Below are 16,447 nucleotides of genomic sequence, written 5' to 3' on the forward strand. Positions count from 1 at the left end.
TTATCCACCTTTACCCGTTTCAAGACATCCAGCACTTCCTCCTCTGTAATCTGAACATTTTGCAAGATGTCACCATCTATTTCCCTACAGTCTATATCTTCCATATCATTTTCCACAGTAAATACTGATGCAAAATATTAATTTAGTATCCCCCCCATTTTCTGTGTCTCCACACAAAGGCCACCTTGCTGATCTTTGAGGGGCCCTTTTCTCTCCCTAGTTACCCTTTTGTCCTTAATATATTTGTAAAAACCCTTTGAATTCTCCTTAATTCTATTTGCCAAAGCTATCTCATGTCCCCTTTTTGCCCTCCTGATTTCCCTCTTAAGTATACTCCTACTTCCTTTATACTCTAAGGATTCACTCGATCTATCCTGTCTATACTTGACATATGCTTCCTTCTTTTTCTTAACCAAACCCTTAATTTCTTTAGTCATAGGTAGATTCCTATATCTACCAGCCTTCTCTTTCAACGTGACTGTTACTGAGACAGTTAACTAGTTTTTTTATGGCAACCTCTTGGAGTTGGCATTCTTCTGTGCAATGACATGGAGACTGACAGCCAACCCAAATCAATCTTTCTACCTCTGCATTTGCAATACAATATAATTAAAACAGCCAAAGACACACAAAATAAACCCCAATGGTTCCTAATCAGACATTTTGAATAACCAATTAAAGACTGTAGATAATCAATTCTAGACACCAGTTCTGTAGCTTGAACAAAAGATTTAGTCATTTATAAGCTAAAATATATAGCAGAGTAAAGTTAAACAACAAAGTAATGTAATTAATGTCTATGATCTAAACTCAGTAACTTTTGGTTTCAGCCCCTTCACATAAAAGACATTGTTAAGGGATAAATGAAAGAAAATAACAAAACTGGCCAGATTACCTCAGTGATTTTCACAATGTGTTGTTCCACAGGCATAGATGATTGTTTCTTCATTGATTTTCTGAAGACACTGATCAGAGTCACCTTTTCAGTTCACGCAGAGGAAGTCAGGGTAGAAAACAAGAGAAATTTCTGTTTTGTGTTTCAGTGAACATCCAGTATATTTCGAGTAGAAAGATTTTTGTTATGGACTAGACCAGACTCGAAGCATTCCAGAAGGAAGCCCAGATCCAAATTTTTCTAGTTGTTTTAAGCAGGTCTCCAGTGAATTTTCCAGGAGTGATGCAGCTCACCCAACCACTCAGTTTTAAACAAAACAGAATTTATTGATACACAAACAAAAGAAAACCATATTTAGAATAACACAATTATTTGAAAACCCAATCAACTCTATCACAACTTAATGACGCTGGTCCAAATACTTGCAACATCCCCATAAACATCCCTTTGGCAAAAAAAGTTAAAATCAAATACAGGTTCTTTCAGGAGAGATATTAAGAGATTTAGCATGGTACATCCTTTCACTGTAGCTGTTTCTTTGGATTCTCCAGCTTAGACTGACCAGCAGCTCCTGAACAGCCAGACTGCCAAAACAAACCAGACCCTGAACTGGGAGAACTGGCCACTCCCCTTTCATTGTACAAGTGTTTTTTAAAAAACCTAAATGCTTCTTCAAGTAGATAAACACAGACATATTGGAACCTCTGTGTTTACGACCCCCCTGAAAAAAGAACCAAGGACATCATAAGCTTGTTAAAGGAGCAGCATCATCACACATTAATCACAATTTTTCAATGTTAGTGGATACAGAGCTACTGCTGCATGCCTGGCAGATTGTGAATGTTATACCACAATTAAAGAAAGGAGAGGAGATTGAACTAGGGAACTATATGCCAGTCAAGCTAACATCAGTGTTGGAGAAGCTTGGAAAACCATTATCAGGAATAAATAAGCTTTCATTTGGAAAGGTTAATTAAGGACAGTCAGCCTGGATTTATTAAACACAAATCATGTTTGAATAATTTTGTTGAATTCCTTACTGAAGTAATATAGAAAACTGGTCAAATTAGTTCAGAAAAAAATGTATATATGGATATTTGAAAGGTATTTGACAAAATGTCATGCATGAGGCTTCTTAAGAAGATGGAATCTAATGGAATTAAAGGTATTAGTGATATGGATGCAAAATGGCCTCCATGATAGGGAGCAGAGTGCATTTTTGGAAGAATGTATTTCAGACATGGAGATATTGTGAGTCAATCGTCAAGAATCAGTTTTGGATCTAGTATTCTATACAATTATCATGATGATCTAGATTACATGGGGAGCAGTATTAGGAAGTTTTCAGATTTTGCTGAAATAGTGATTAGAATAGTTATGGGCTTCAGTCTAATAAAAATGGTGAAATGGACAGGGCAGAAACATGACTGATGAACTTAATTGTGGAGAAATGTGAAATGGTGCTTTATGGAAGAATTAATATGGAAAGACAGTACACTATAAATGGCACAATTCTGAAAAAAGTGTTGATGAGCAGAGAGGCTTTTTTTGTCCAAATTCTTATGGTGACAAGACCAATTGATAATCTGGCTAAAACGGCATATGAGTAATAGGGTTTGTAAATGGAGGTGAAGAATATAAAATTAAAGAGATCAAGTTTGAACTTTATAAATCATCAATTTCTTATTTTGTGCGATTTCGAGTCATAGAGTGATAGAATTGCAAATATGGAAACAGACCCTTTGGTCCAACTCATCCATGCTGACCAGATATCTTAAATTAATCTTGTCCCATTTGGCAGCATTTGGCCCCTATCACTTTAAACCCTTCCTATTCATATATCCATCCAGATGCTTTTAAATGTCATTATTGTACCAGCCTCCACCACTTCCACTAGCAGCTTGTTCTATACACGCACCATCCTCCTGCGAGAAAAAGGTGACCCTTACGTCCCTTTTAAATCTTTCTCCTCTCACCTTAAACGTATGCCTTCTAGTTTTTGACTCCCCCACCTCAGGGAAAAGACCTATTCATTCTGTCCATGATTTTACATACCTCTATAAGGTCATTCCTCAGCCTCTGATGCTCTAGGTAAAATAGCCTCAGTCAATACAGACCCTCCTATAGCACAAACCCTGCAACCCTGGCAACACATTGGAAATCTTTTCTGAACCCTTTTAAGTTTCACAAAATCTTTCCTATAGCAGGAAGACAAGAATTGCACGCAGTATTCCAAATGTGGCGGAACTAATGTGCTGTACAGCTGTAACATGACCTTCCAATTCCTACACTCAATGCACTGACCCATAAAAGCAAGCATACCAAACACCTTCTTCATTATCCTATCTACCTGTGACTCCACTTTCAAGGAACTATGAACTTGCATTCCAAGATCTCTTTGTTCAGCAGCACTCCCCAGGACCTTATCATTAAATGTATAAGTCCTGCGCATATTTACCTTTCCAAAATGCAGCACCTCACATTTATCTAAATTAAACTCCATCTGCTAGTCCTCGGCCCATCGACTCATCTGATCAAGATTCAGTTGCACTATGAGGTAACCTTCTTTGCTTTCCATTACACCTCCAATTTTGGTGTCATCTGCAAACTTACTAACCATTCCTCCTATGTTCACATCAAAATCCTTAATACAAATGATGAAAAGCAGTGGACCTAGCACTGATCCTTGTGGCATATCTCTGGTCACAGGCCACCAGTGTGAAAAACAACCCTCCACCACCACCCTTTGTCTTCTACCTTTGAGCCAGTTCTGTATCCAAGTGGCTAGTCTCCTTGTAGTCCATGTGATCTAACCTCACTAACCAGTCTCCCATGGGGAACCTTGTCGAAAGCCTTACTGAAGTCCATATAGATCATGTCCACCACTCTGATCTCATTAATCCTCTTTGATACTTCTTCAAAAAACTCAACCAAGTTAGTGAGACACAATTTCCCACACACAAAGCCAGGTCGACTATCCCTAATCAGAGTTAAGATTAGAGTGGTGCTGGAAAAGCACAGCAAGTCAGGCAGCATCCGAGGAGCAGGAAAATCGACGTTTCGGGCAGGAGCCCTTCATCAGAAATTAGGTTGAGAGTCTCCGGGGTGGAGAGATAAATGGGAGGGGTTGGGGCTGGGGAGAAGGTAACTAAGTGCAATAGGTGGATGGAGGCGGGATGAAGGTGATAGGTTGGAGTCCTTGCCTTTCCAAATGCATGTAAATCCTGTCCCTCAGGATTAGTGCCAAGTAATAAATTTGTTTTACGAAGTGTTCCACTGGGAATGCCATTTGTATTCGAACAACCAGAACAGGAAGAGAACTTCCATCCAACAATTCAGATGGAATTTGAATTCAGGGTCTAGTGGAAAAGAGCAGTACTAATCCATCAGCTGTCCAATCCCTTTCGTTGCTTGTTTTTCTTTTTGATGATTAGTTTCATTTTCAATTTCCTTTGGGGATTTATCTGTTTGAGAATAGTTGGTGGAACCACCAGTTCATAAATATGTTCTACTTTTATCTGAATGCAACTTATAGAGGTGTGTGAATTGTCCATATTTAATAATCTCACTTTAAGAGTTGTCCTGTTGATGACTATATTAATGGGGGTATCTGAAGATGTTTTATCAACAGTTTGAAAGCTATCACTGTTGCCGTTAACAAGTGGGATAGGGCAATCTGTTGGTACAGTTTCAAATAGGTTTCAAAACCTGACATGATACAATTTGTTACGTAATGAAATGAATGTACGAAAGCTATTCCCACCATTATAAAATTTCCATATGCTTCCAGCTTTTGTCAGAGATGCAATTAACTAAAATATTTAGCTGATATACCCAAGGGAAAACTAGAAGAAGATAAAACCTTTACTCTGTATGGTTGAACTTCCAATACCAACTCTTTAATCTCTTAAAGTGACTGATAATTTAAAGGGCAGTTTTTCAATTAGCTACATTAACTGAAAATCTCTGCAAGGATGTAGCAGCTTGAAAAATCCTAGGAGGAGCCTTGTACCTATCTGTGCCAGTTCATTATGACTAGATTATACAGAGATTGCAAAATACTCTGGTGCTATCAGAACCTCATTAAATTGTAAACAAATGCTAAAATTGGCCTTGCAAATCATTTTCCAAGGTGATAGATAAGGAACACTTTAGGATCCCAAAAAGCTGCTCATGCAGTGGCTATCTCTCTTCTTTTTTGGAGATGCTACCTGTTCCTTAGATTTCTGTTTCATTAAAATGAAAAGTACTGATTCAGGATTGTCCCACATATTGCATTTATTTAATGTTTTAAGGTCACTTTGCATTCTTGACTGTACTTGTTTATTCTTTTGCTATTTGATTTTCCTTTATTGTTTAAGTTTTATATTACTTTAAATTGAAACATTGCAAGCGGTTCAGAATTTATTTTAAATACCCTATGTTTTTGTGATGCACATTCCTCTGACGATCCTGTTCGCAGGAAGCTTGAGAGTGAGGAGGCGTTAAACAGAAACATATAGGTGAAGGTCCAAATAAACCCATCGACCCACAACTTTCTCTGACATTCAATACAGAGCGTGCCTTCAGATTTGGATTGAGCCCTCGATGTGTCATCTTGTTGAAGAAGTAGCAAAGATGATGATATGTTAGTAGTCAAAGGATTACATGTGTACTAAGATGCAGACATTTAACATAAAGTCCAAGGTGTTAATAAGTGATCGAACACCATACAACAACCTTGTCTTTTGATAATGAATAAGTTGAGGAGTTGTGCCTTTGGGAAATGTGATCCTGTCAAGGCTTTCAATGATACAAAAACAGAAATTTCTGGAGAAACTCAGTGGGCCTGACACTTCATCACTGGGTGTGAAATGTTTGAAATGTTAACTCTGCTTTCTCCTCACAGATGCTGAATTTCTCTAGCAATTTCTGTTTTTGTTTCAGATTGTTGACATCTACAGTTCTTTCCTTTATTCTTTCAATTATACATTCCAATTTAACAGTATGTCCAGCCAAATTGTTGGTTCAAAGGAACAGAGGATGTAGGAGCTAGAGTAGGCCTTTTAGTTCTCTGAACCGCTCTGGTGTTTGATAAGATCATGACTGCAACAGTGCACACTCATTACATGCAACACAGAAAGAAGACTTTCATCTCTGCAGCCTAGGTTGTATTTAAATGAAGCTAATAGGACTGCGAGACAACACATTACAGCATCCAATTGCCCCTTATGTGTCATTCTGTGTTCTGCTTAGAATTTTGTCCATAGCAATACACATAACACATGAACATGCTGTACACAAGACAGTTAAGTTTCCATAACAATCACTAGAGCAATGCTAAAGATTTGTTAAAATAAATTAAGATCTCACAATTTAGCCTTGCAGCACATATAGCTTTCTAACTCAGGGTGTCAGTTTAAGTTAAAAATAGCATTAATTCCATTTCTGATCACTTCACAGTCAACACAAATCAAACACCTCTTCTTCAATGTTTTAAACTAGCTAAACCAGCTGGTTTGTAGAACCTGAGCAAATCTTTACTTAGCTTTATGATCATTTACATACAGACTTACACATTACAAATGTGCACTTCCGAACCCAATATCACATTTTCAGACTTTGTCTATTAATAGAGGCAAAAGTAAATAACCAGCTAAAGCCTATCACCTGTGCACACTTGATATGCAATAATGCTAGTGACTCCGGTCTTTAAATGTTTTATGTGCAATTTCAGCTCCTTCTGCAGCCTAAATGCATATCAATAATAAAACAAAACAAACACAGAAAATTTATTCTGAAGAAGAGTCATTTTGGACTCAAAACATTAATCTTTCTTCATATGCTGCTAGGCCTGTTGAGTTTCATTGGCATTTTCTGTGTTTGTTTCAGATTTCCAGTATCTGCAATATTTTGTTTTTATCCGATGTAAGAGGCACAGTTTAGCTTTAAATGGCATTAGCCTCATATGAACCTCAACCCCTGTTAAGGTGTGCAGCCACCTTGCAATACATTCACTGTTGGATATGCTGTATATGTGGAATTGTGCAGGCAATAACAGTTGCTGAGATTGAGTGTGATAGGGGTAACCATGCACTCAAAACCAGTGACCAATTTCATTGACAATCTAGTTTAGCCCCCAACATATTTTGTTCAGACACACTGGGAAAATCATAGGATCCTTATAACGTGGAAGCAGGCCATTCAGCTCATTGAGTGCACACTGACTCTCTGAAGAGTATTCCATACAGATCAACACCCCTCCCATCCCTGTAACCCTACATTTCCATGGCTAATCCATCTGGCTTGCAAATCCCAGGAAACTATGGGCAGTTAACATAGCAATCCACCTAACATGCACACCTTTAGATTGTGGGAGGACACCAGAGCATCTGGAGGAAACCCACACAGACACAGAGAGAATGTGAAGACTACAGATAGACAGTTGCCTGAGGCTGGAATCGAACCCAGGTCCTGACGCTGTGAGGCAGCAGTGCTAACCACTGAGCCACCATGCTACCCATGGTAGTGCTCTTTGGCCTGGCCAAGGTTGCCATCAACAGATCCAGGCAGCCGAAGATTGAGTGGGTCATTCAACCTGACATCCTGCTTTTGTTTCTGGTGATGCCTGTGCCCAGGTATCCCTGGAAAGGAAGCACCGAGTGCCTACCTGAACCCCGAAGGTGAACAGCTGGGAAGCGAGAAGGTGGATGACTGGAGTCCATCGTTATGATTTGATTTAAGATTCTTTGAATTGTTGGAGATTTTGTTACAGTGGATTAGTATTTCCCCTTTCAAATAGTGACTTACAGTTATTTCATAGAAATATATGCTTGCTGTTGTAATTTTTAGTGAGGTTACTTTGATTAACCTTAAATTGTATCTGAACAGGGAAGAATGCAAAATCTAAATGATTGTTTTTAGTCCATCAGCAGTTTCGATTAAAAAAGCATGCATCATATGAAAGTGTTTCTCTTCTGTATTTCACTTATAATAAACAAAACTATGGCAACCAATTGCTCCTGGGCAAGGTTCAATAATTATGGCACTTTATTGCTGCCACTCTCGATACAAGGTCCATCTTTTTCGCCATATCCGGATAGGTGTACTATTCACAAGGCAAGCAACTGCCTAGTCAGACAGTACAAACGGAGGTGGTTTTTGTTTTGCTAAACCTTGCGATAGAAGACATTAAAATTTAAATATATTTTGGTTTGAAATTATTTTGTGTATAACTTAGGCCATAATAGTGTGAGAAAATGCCATCTCTGAGGAAGAAGTTAATGTTTCTGGGAGGATTTTCTGTCAGTCTGGGGACTTGCATGTTAATATCTGCAATATTAGCAACGGATTCATGGGTTGACACTGCAGTAACCTGCGAGAATAAAAGTGGTGATGCAGTCGGAGAAATGAACCTTAAGTATGGATTGTTTAATGGACTACGTGAAAAATCTGGTTGTCCAATTTTCATACCTGATGGCACTATAAAAGGTAATTGCTTTTTTTTAAATACAGTGAAGTACTGACATTTAGAAGATAACTTGAACATTCAAGTTCTGTGAGAGAATGGATTATGGAATGGTACAACACAAAATTAATCTATTAGCCCATCATGGCTGGACCTCTTTGAAAAAGCTACCCCATTGTAGCTCAGTTCTTTCCCCATGAACTGCAATTTATTTTTCTCCAAATATTTATTCTTCTGAAAGAAGTATGTTACAAATCTGTAGAGACATGATCCAGACCATTTTGAAATTGTTAAATTTAGTCTACTGTGAGCCACATATATTTTTCTCTATCTGTCCATTTTATTTATTGGTTATATGATTATATAAAATAATAAGATACATTTTTTGTTTATATTGACACTTTCTCTGTCTTGCCGGTATTATGTGTATTTATAGACAGATATTGTGCTACATTTTCAACAACTATCATTACGTGGCAGGAAAGTGAGGTGATGAGGCCTAATGTTGTCTTTCCACATTAACTGTGATTCCTCTCCCTGGCCATGCCTTACCTACATGGAAATGTTGAAAAAGGAGTTGAAGTCCTGTCTTAAGTTCTGTCTTCCTGCTGGCCATCCCATTTCTATCACTCATCAGGACCATCTGGTGCCCCAGATATCTCTGCTGCTACTGAAACAGGCTGGGGCATTCCAGTCAGGAGACCGCTGACTTGAAAATGGATGGTGCCAGATCCACTAGGAGACCACTACAACTGACTGTAGGAAAGTGGGACAGGTTTTGCCCTGGAGTATTACATTATTATAAGGCAAATTCACAAAGTATATTAGATTTGCATGGAGTCATACAGTCACACAATATGGAAACAGACTCTTCATTCCAAACAGATTGAATATAATCCCAAACTAAACTAGTCTACCTGCCTGCTCCTGGCTCATATCCCTCCAAACCTTTCCATTTCATGTACTTATCCAAATAACTTTTAAGCATTGTAATTGCACCCACATCCACCACTTCCTCATTCCAAATGTGAACGACCCACTGTGTAAAAAAATTGCCTGTCATTTTTAAAAAATACCTCTCTCCTCGCACTTTAAAAATAAGCCCTTTAGGGAAAAGACAACTACCATTAACTCTACCTATACCCCTCAGTATTTTATAAGCTTTTACATGATCACCCTCAACTTCATGTGTTCTAGTGAAAAAATTCCCAGCCTTTCTTTATAACTCAAACCTTCCATCTTGGCAACAAAATTGTATATCTCTTTTAAACGTTCTCCATCTTATAATATTTCGAAACACAGTAACCATTTTGTCTCTTAGTGACAGTATAAGTCTTTTTCACCCTATTTTCTTCAATGTGTGATTGATAATTTAATGCTTCTTGAAAAAGCATCGATGTTATCCCTCCATTAAATATGAAATAAAATTAAATTTAATAAAAATGTACTTTAGAATTATGGATTTAATCAATTGGATCCCAGATCTATGATTTCATAGAAATGAAAATATACAAAACGTGTTGCAGATTGCTTTTGATTTTAAAAAAAATCATTTTAATGACCTATTAGACTAATCATAAAAAAACACATTCCAGCAACTAAATAAATTGAGGTAGATATAAGATTACTTTTTTATTTTAGTCATCAAATCCTTTGTTTTATAACTTGGTTACAAACAGCAAAATATATTTCCAATAGCTTGGTCCAGTGAGATGAATTTTTGCTTTTTGTTGCATGCAATTTGTGCTATAAACTAGCACTCTGTGAAAATATTTACAGTTAAAAAACTGAGTTCTAAGGGTTTATTACACTTGACTGTTCCAAAATATTAATTGCATCCAATTCTGTCTAGCAATAGATGCAGGGCTTGTTGCAAATGTTTCAATATGTTACTTGAGTACATTCTTGGGGTCACTAAGGAGGCATTTAAAGATGACAGGCAGTGAAACTGGAAGTCAGTACATGTGTGCAGAGAGAGAGAGAGAGAAGCAGATTCCATACTAGACAGGATTGCTGTTAGCTGTGTAAAAAAAGACAACTGATCTATAAGGGTTCAGTGTAGCTGATGCCCAGGGGAGTCTTAGTACAGTTGCATACATCTGTGTGATGAACGCTTAGGGAAGTCGTAGGAGCTGTGAAGAGATTGAAAGAAGTTGGTAGTTCAGTGAAACAATGAGGGGAATTTGAAGGCTTACAATAAGTAGTATTTGCTTTGTGAAACCGATTGGTATGAGAGATGAGGAAAACTCCAGGGGCAGATCTAACTAATGGAGCTTAAGTGAATGGTGAAATGGCACTTGTGAGTAAGTGCTGAAATGCAGTTTCCAAGAATCCAAGGGACTACAACCCCAGGAAAGGAAGGTGAATCACTAGAGTTTGAAGCAGTCTATTGTGGAGCAGCCTTAGAGGGAATTTCAAGATTGTGTCATTGATAGTGAAGAATTGTGATCCATTTTGCATTTTTATTGAGATTTTGTAATGTCTGGAGGGGATAAGATATCTGAGAAATCTGTGGAACCTTTTGATTGCATTAGCTATTTCTTATCTCCTATGGGGTGATAGAGCTTTTATTTTGTAACCATATTTGGCTTAAGTTAGGTAATTTAATATCAATGATATGGATGAAGGACTGGAAGGTATGCTAGCTAAATATTTAATGGCACAAGAATACGTAGGCAAATGAATTGGGAAGAAGACAGGAGGAGCCACAAAGAATTATGGATAAGTTAAGTGAGTTGACAAAAGTCTGGCAAATAGAATACAGTTTAGGAAAGCACGAAATTGTCCATTTTGGCAAAAATAATAAAATAAAAATAAATTACTTAATTAGTGAGAGGTTGCAGAGCTCTGAGGTGTGGAGAGATCGCGATGTTCTAGTTCATGCATTACTGAAAGTTAGTTATGCAGGTACTGCAAATATTCAGGAAAGTTAATAGAATGTGATGGTTTGTTGTGAGGGGAATTGAATGTAAGAGTAGGGAGGTTATGCTTTAGTAATATAGGACATTGGTGAGACTGGAATACAGTGTACAGTACTGATCACCGCATTTGCAGAAGGATGTTATTGCGTTGGAAGCAGTTTTGAAAAGGTTTACTGGGCTAATACCTAGAATGAGCGTTTGCCTTATGAGAGTAGGTTAGACACGCAAGGCCCATAACCTCAGGATTTATAACAGTCAGAGGTGATTTAATTGCAACATAGAACAGCGGCTTGATCAGGTAGATACTAGAAAGATGTTTCCTCTTGTGGGAGAATCTCGAACTTGGGATCATAATTTAAAAATAAGGAGCCACCCATATAAAACAAAGATGAGGAAACATTTGTTTTTTTCTCTTAGAGGGTTGAGAGTCTTTGGAATTCCTTTCCTTAAAAGACGGTGAATGCAGAATCTTTAATTTTAAAAAAAAGCAGAGTTGAGGTTAAAATGAGAAGAGCCATGATCTTATTGAATGGCGGATCAGGCTCAAAGGGATAAGAGGTATCTTGTTTCTTTATTCAGTCTGCAATGTTAGAATATAAACCATGCCCATCTATGCACAGTCTGAGTCTGTTTTAGTCAATTACCTTCGCATGATTGTTTAAGTAAGTATTGTTATTATTTGTTGACAAACGTAGCTGAATTGTTTCTAATATTAAGCCAGATATAGTCTAAACCCCATACACAAAGGAACCTTAATTATCCGAAGGAGAGAGGTGGGGAGTATTTCATTCAGTTAAGCAAATGTCAGATAATTGAATGCTGGATAACATTGCTAGTCAAACATTGGGACCTTGTGATCTTATTTGGATAATCCGAAATTCAGTTAATCAAATGCCAGATAATCGAGGTTCCTCTGTAACTAGCCATGCCATCACTTGACTCAAATTTAAATTCTGTTATTACCAGTGAAGAGTGGAGCTGGTGCACCAAACCAACGTCAGTTATAATCGGCTAATTCAGCACTTAATCACAGAGCAGGAATATACCTCACAAGATTGTTTCAATTGTTTTAAATAATAGCTAATCAATAGCAGACCAAATAAGCTAATTAACAAAATAATAGTCATCTCAAAATAGCAGTTACATCATATTTCATAGTTCAAGGGAGGATGATTAGCCATTAAACATTATAAATTTCACTTGTTCCGCACCTTCAGGTAAAATGTAATTGTGTAGAATTTTTCAAATATTGCAGATAATGAATAATTGTTTTCATGAGTTTTGTTTTGCAAGATATTAAACATAACATCTGCCTATTGTTGTGTGCCTTTTCTTTCAGTTTTGGAATGTTTTAAAAATGCAAACACTGCAAGAGTAATCCACATCCTAGTTATCCTGTTCATTGTGCTTGGGATGTTGTTTACACTGCTAAGTGCCATAGTCACCCTGTATAATAGCATCAGTAATCCATATGAGAACATCTGTGGGCCAGTCGGAGTTTACACCTGTAGCTCCATAAGTTGTAAGTATGAATGAATCAACTGGTACTTGAATGATTTTTTGAAAAAAAAATTGAATTGTTGGCTTGCTATTTCAAATAAGCTCAAATAAACTCCAGTATTTAATGTTTACTTTTGCATGTTGGTTACACAGTCAAATATTTTGTTACTTTGTCTTCTGTTGAAGAGTGTAATGAATCAGTATGGACATGTGGATGGCTTAACACAGCAAGGTTTTTTGTCTTCTTTGAGTACAAATTAATGGAATACTTTTTATTGATAGGTAAACATCTAGGAAAGCTTCTCTTAAAACACTTCTGAAAAGCAGAAGTTTGACTGGTTGCTAAAAAGTTTATATTGTTAAAGCACATATTTTTAATGAAATAGTTTTATAAGGATCAAGGAAGAAGTAACTTAGATTCACACTGCATTGTCTACTCCGTCAAGAATGTCCTACTGAAATGTCCTCTATTTTTGAAATGCAGTCCCTTGTGACACAGGGAGATTAAAAAGTTTGTATGAACAAATTACTGAAGATACTGGAATCTATACTAAAAACTAAAAATGCTGGAAATCACAGTGGGTCAGGCAGCATCCTTGGAGCTAATATTTCGAGTCTCAATGACTCTTTGTCAGAGCTGGCCAAGTCTGATGAAGAGTCATCTGGACTGGAAACGTTAGCTTGCTCTTACTCCATGGATGCTGCCTGACCTGCTGTGATTTCCAGCATTTTCTGTTTTCAGTTCAGAAATGAAACAGCTAATTTGCAGTGGGATAAATGACAAATTAAATGGTTTTATTAATTGTATTGCTTTGAGATAAATGTTCATCAGGAAAATGGTAAAATTCCTTTGCTCTTTTTTGAACAATACCTGTCATATCAACCTAAGCATCTTGTTTAACATTATGTTTGAAAAACAATACCTCTGACAATGCAACATTCCCTTAGAAGTGTCAGTCTAGATTTTGTGCTCAAGTCTCGAGAATAGGATTTATTAAAGTGATGATCATTTGATTCAAACTTAAAGTGCCACCAGTAATCTACTGGTTTGACTTTCAATCTAAATGGTGTCACTGTTTACAAGTAATCTAATCCACCCACGCACAAGTATTACGGAAAAGATTACCTAACAAATTTTCATTTATATTGATGTTTCTTTTGTGCTGTAATTTAAAATTGAAGAGAAGTCTGGATGATCAAATAATAAAGTTTCAATAAAATCCTCTAATCTAAAATGAATACTTGTATAGAAAAGCAAGCATGTTACTGCTGTTGATTGCAATGCTATTTTGAAATAAATATTTGTTTTCTTCTTAAACCTCAATTTTGAAAATACTTTAATTACCTCCTGATGTGTTTTGACCAAGTTTCTACCAGAAGCCAACACAATCAAGTGACTCATTTCAAACATTTGATCAATAATTCTCTTAACTAACCACCAAGATGCGTTTCCTGTTCCTTCACCTCTCTCTGTGGAGAACTGTTTAGATTCTGTTCTGAATCTACCTCCCATGAAACTGTTTAAAATAAGTTTGTTTCATTTGTTTACTGTAGTCAATGATCTTCCTTTTTAATTAGGATTTGGAAAATTTGATTTACATTTTTCAGTCACTGGCTAAGTCAGCTTAGAAAACCTAACTGTAACAAATAGAAAGAGAAAGAATGCATGTAAATAGAGCAAACTTTTTTTTTTCTTTTGAAGTTTGGTGGAACCAATTAAAATTTGTGATTTTCATTCTCAACATTGTTAAAAGATGAGCTATTATTCAGAAAATGCATAAAAGATTAAATGACTTCTAGTATTGATAATTCTTTACATATTAAATAATACAATAAACATATTTCTTTCAGGTGTTTCAACATTTCTGGCAATGGTTCTATTTGCAGTGAATACATCAGTGAACAATTTATCCACAGTATTGATAAGCAATTCAATTCAAGAAGGCCTGGCCACATTCAGGCTTAAGGTTGATAATTATGATTATTCATTTTGGCTTATCTTGCTGTCTTTGGCTCTTAATGTCACTACAATTGGAATTGTCTATGCATATCAACATGCAAATTATACAAGAGAAAGAGAACAGAAAAGACCGATGGAAATCGCCCCGAAGGATGTTTTGATGTATTAATTCCAGATTATAACTGAGTATTAAATGATTGATGAAAGAAAAAAAATGATAAACAAATACATTACAGAGTATGTGCCAGATAATCTGGTAAACTTTACACTGATGATGCGATTATGATAAATGCGATTTGCAGAGATAATGTCAGAATTATCATTCCTTTACTTCAACATATTCTCTAAACAAAGCATAATTTGTGTTCCTATCTGCCACCAACATTTGACAAAGAGATCCAAAATGGAATTAATAATTTTGCAAAAACACCAGAAATTATAAAAGAGAAAAGTACTGCTTGGGAATAATTTTCAATTTTTTGAAGTTGAGACAATGATTATAAAGTGTACTGATCTTAACATCAGGATATGTGATGGTTGAATTGACCTAAACTTTGTATTAATTTGTATACTTATATGATTATCTTTCCCACTAGAATGGGTCTTAGGAAGGATATATTGGTCTCAGAGAGAGTACAGCGTAAGTTTATAAGAATGATATCCAGACTTTAGGATTTAAGTTATGAAGAGCGATGATACAAATTAGGCCTATTTTCTCTTGAATTTGAAAAGGTTAAGGGGTGATTAGATGACCTAAGGGGCAACTTGTTCATGCAGAGGGTGGTACGTGTATGGAATGAGCTGCCAGAGAACGTGGTGGAGGCTAGTACAATTTCAACTTTTAAAAAGCATCTGGATGGGTATATGAATAGAAAGGGTTTGGAAGGATATGGGCTGGGTGCTGGCAGGTGGGACTAGATTGGGTTGGGATATCTGGTTGGCATGGATGAGTTGGACTGAAGGGTCTGTTTCTGTGCTGTACATCTCTATTACTCTATGACTTTATGTTAACAGGAAAAGACAGATAGATAAATACAAATTATTTCTACTGGTTAGGGATTCTCAAACTAGGGACATTGTCAAAAAATCAGTGCCAGACCATACAGGAGAGATGTTAGGAAGCACTTCTACACACAAAGAGTGGTAGTTGTTTGCAATTCTCTTCCACAAATAAAAGTTAATGCTAGATGTTAGGTTAAATCTGAGATTTTTTTTCGATATGGACCAAAGGCAGATATATGGATTTAGGCCACAGATCAGCCGTGATCTCACTGAATGGTGGATCAGACTGGAAGGGCTGAAAGGTCTGCTCTTGTTCCTATGTTCCTTTTGTCTGAACTTATCTATATTTATGATTAGTACAATTTCATTGTGTTCCCAGTGAAGGAAGACTATTCTCCCCAACTTGATGATTTCTAAATGATTGTAGAGTATTGAATCTCTGACAGCAATTGATAGATTCCCTCATAATTCTGCACGTGAAGACTCTCAGAGTTGGTGCTAACTTCAGTGGTGGAATGACAGTTAACACTCGATAGTTTTGCCATCACAATTCCTGCAAAGGCAAGGCTATTCTCATCACTCCTTCATTATTGACATCGGAGTGCTCACCTGAGTCTCAAACACTTTGTCCATCTCTTGTAATACCATGGGATATATGACCTATGAATGGAGGAATTAGGAGCAGCAATAGACCATTTGGTCCCTCACACCTGCTGCAACCT

At 36.8% G+C, this 16,447-nt stretch overlaps 1 protein-coding gene across 1 annotated transcript; it reads left to right on the plus strand.

Annotated features, from left to right (window-relative positions):
* The first annotated feature begins 7,973 nt into the window (after window positions 1-7,973).
* On the plus strand, window positions 7,974-15,533 carry LOC122560960 (clarin-3). Its single transcript, XM_043712202.1, has 3 exons — window positions 7,974-8,365; window positions 12,603-12,785; window positions 14,615-15,533. The coding sequence occupies exons 1-3, from the start codon at window positions 8,134-8,136 to the stop codon at window positions 14,890-14,892; spliced, it is 693 nt and encodes a 230-aa protein (XP_043568137.1). The 5' UTR covers window positions 7,974-8,133; the 3' UTR covers window positions 14,893-15,533.
* The last annotated feature ends 914 nt before the right edge of the window (window positions 15,534-16,447 follow it).

Source organism: Chiloscyllium plagiosum, chromosome 22 (assembly GCF_004010195.1).
Source record: "Chiloscyllium plagiosum isolate BGI_BamShark_2017 chromosome 22, ASM401019v2, whole genome shotgun sequence".
Taxonomy (NCBI): domain Eukaryota; kingdom Metazoa; phylum Chordata; class Chondrichthyes; order Orectolobiformes; family Hemiscylliidae; genus Chiloscyllium; species Chiloscyllium plagiosum.

What these genes read in the sequence shown, in the direction of transcription:
- LOC122560960 (XM_043712202.1), top strand. Translation starts at nt 8,134, where the DNA reads ATGCCATCTCTGAGGAAGAAGTTAATGTTTCTGGGAGGATTTTCTGTC. An exon ending in ACCTGATGGCACTATAAAAG is followed by an intron (nt 8,366 to 12,602) that starts GTAATTGCTTTT and finishes CTTTTCTTTCAG; the next exon opens with TTTTGGAATGTTTTAAAAAT. An exon ending in CACCTGTAGCTCCATAAGTT is followed by an intron (nt 12,786 to 14,614) that starts GTAAGTATGAAT and finishes TATTTCTTTCAG; the next exon opens with GTGTTTCAACATTTCTGGCA.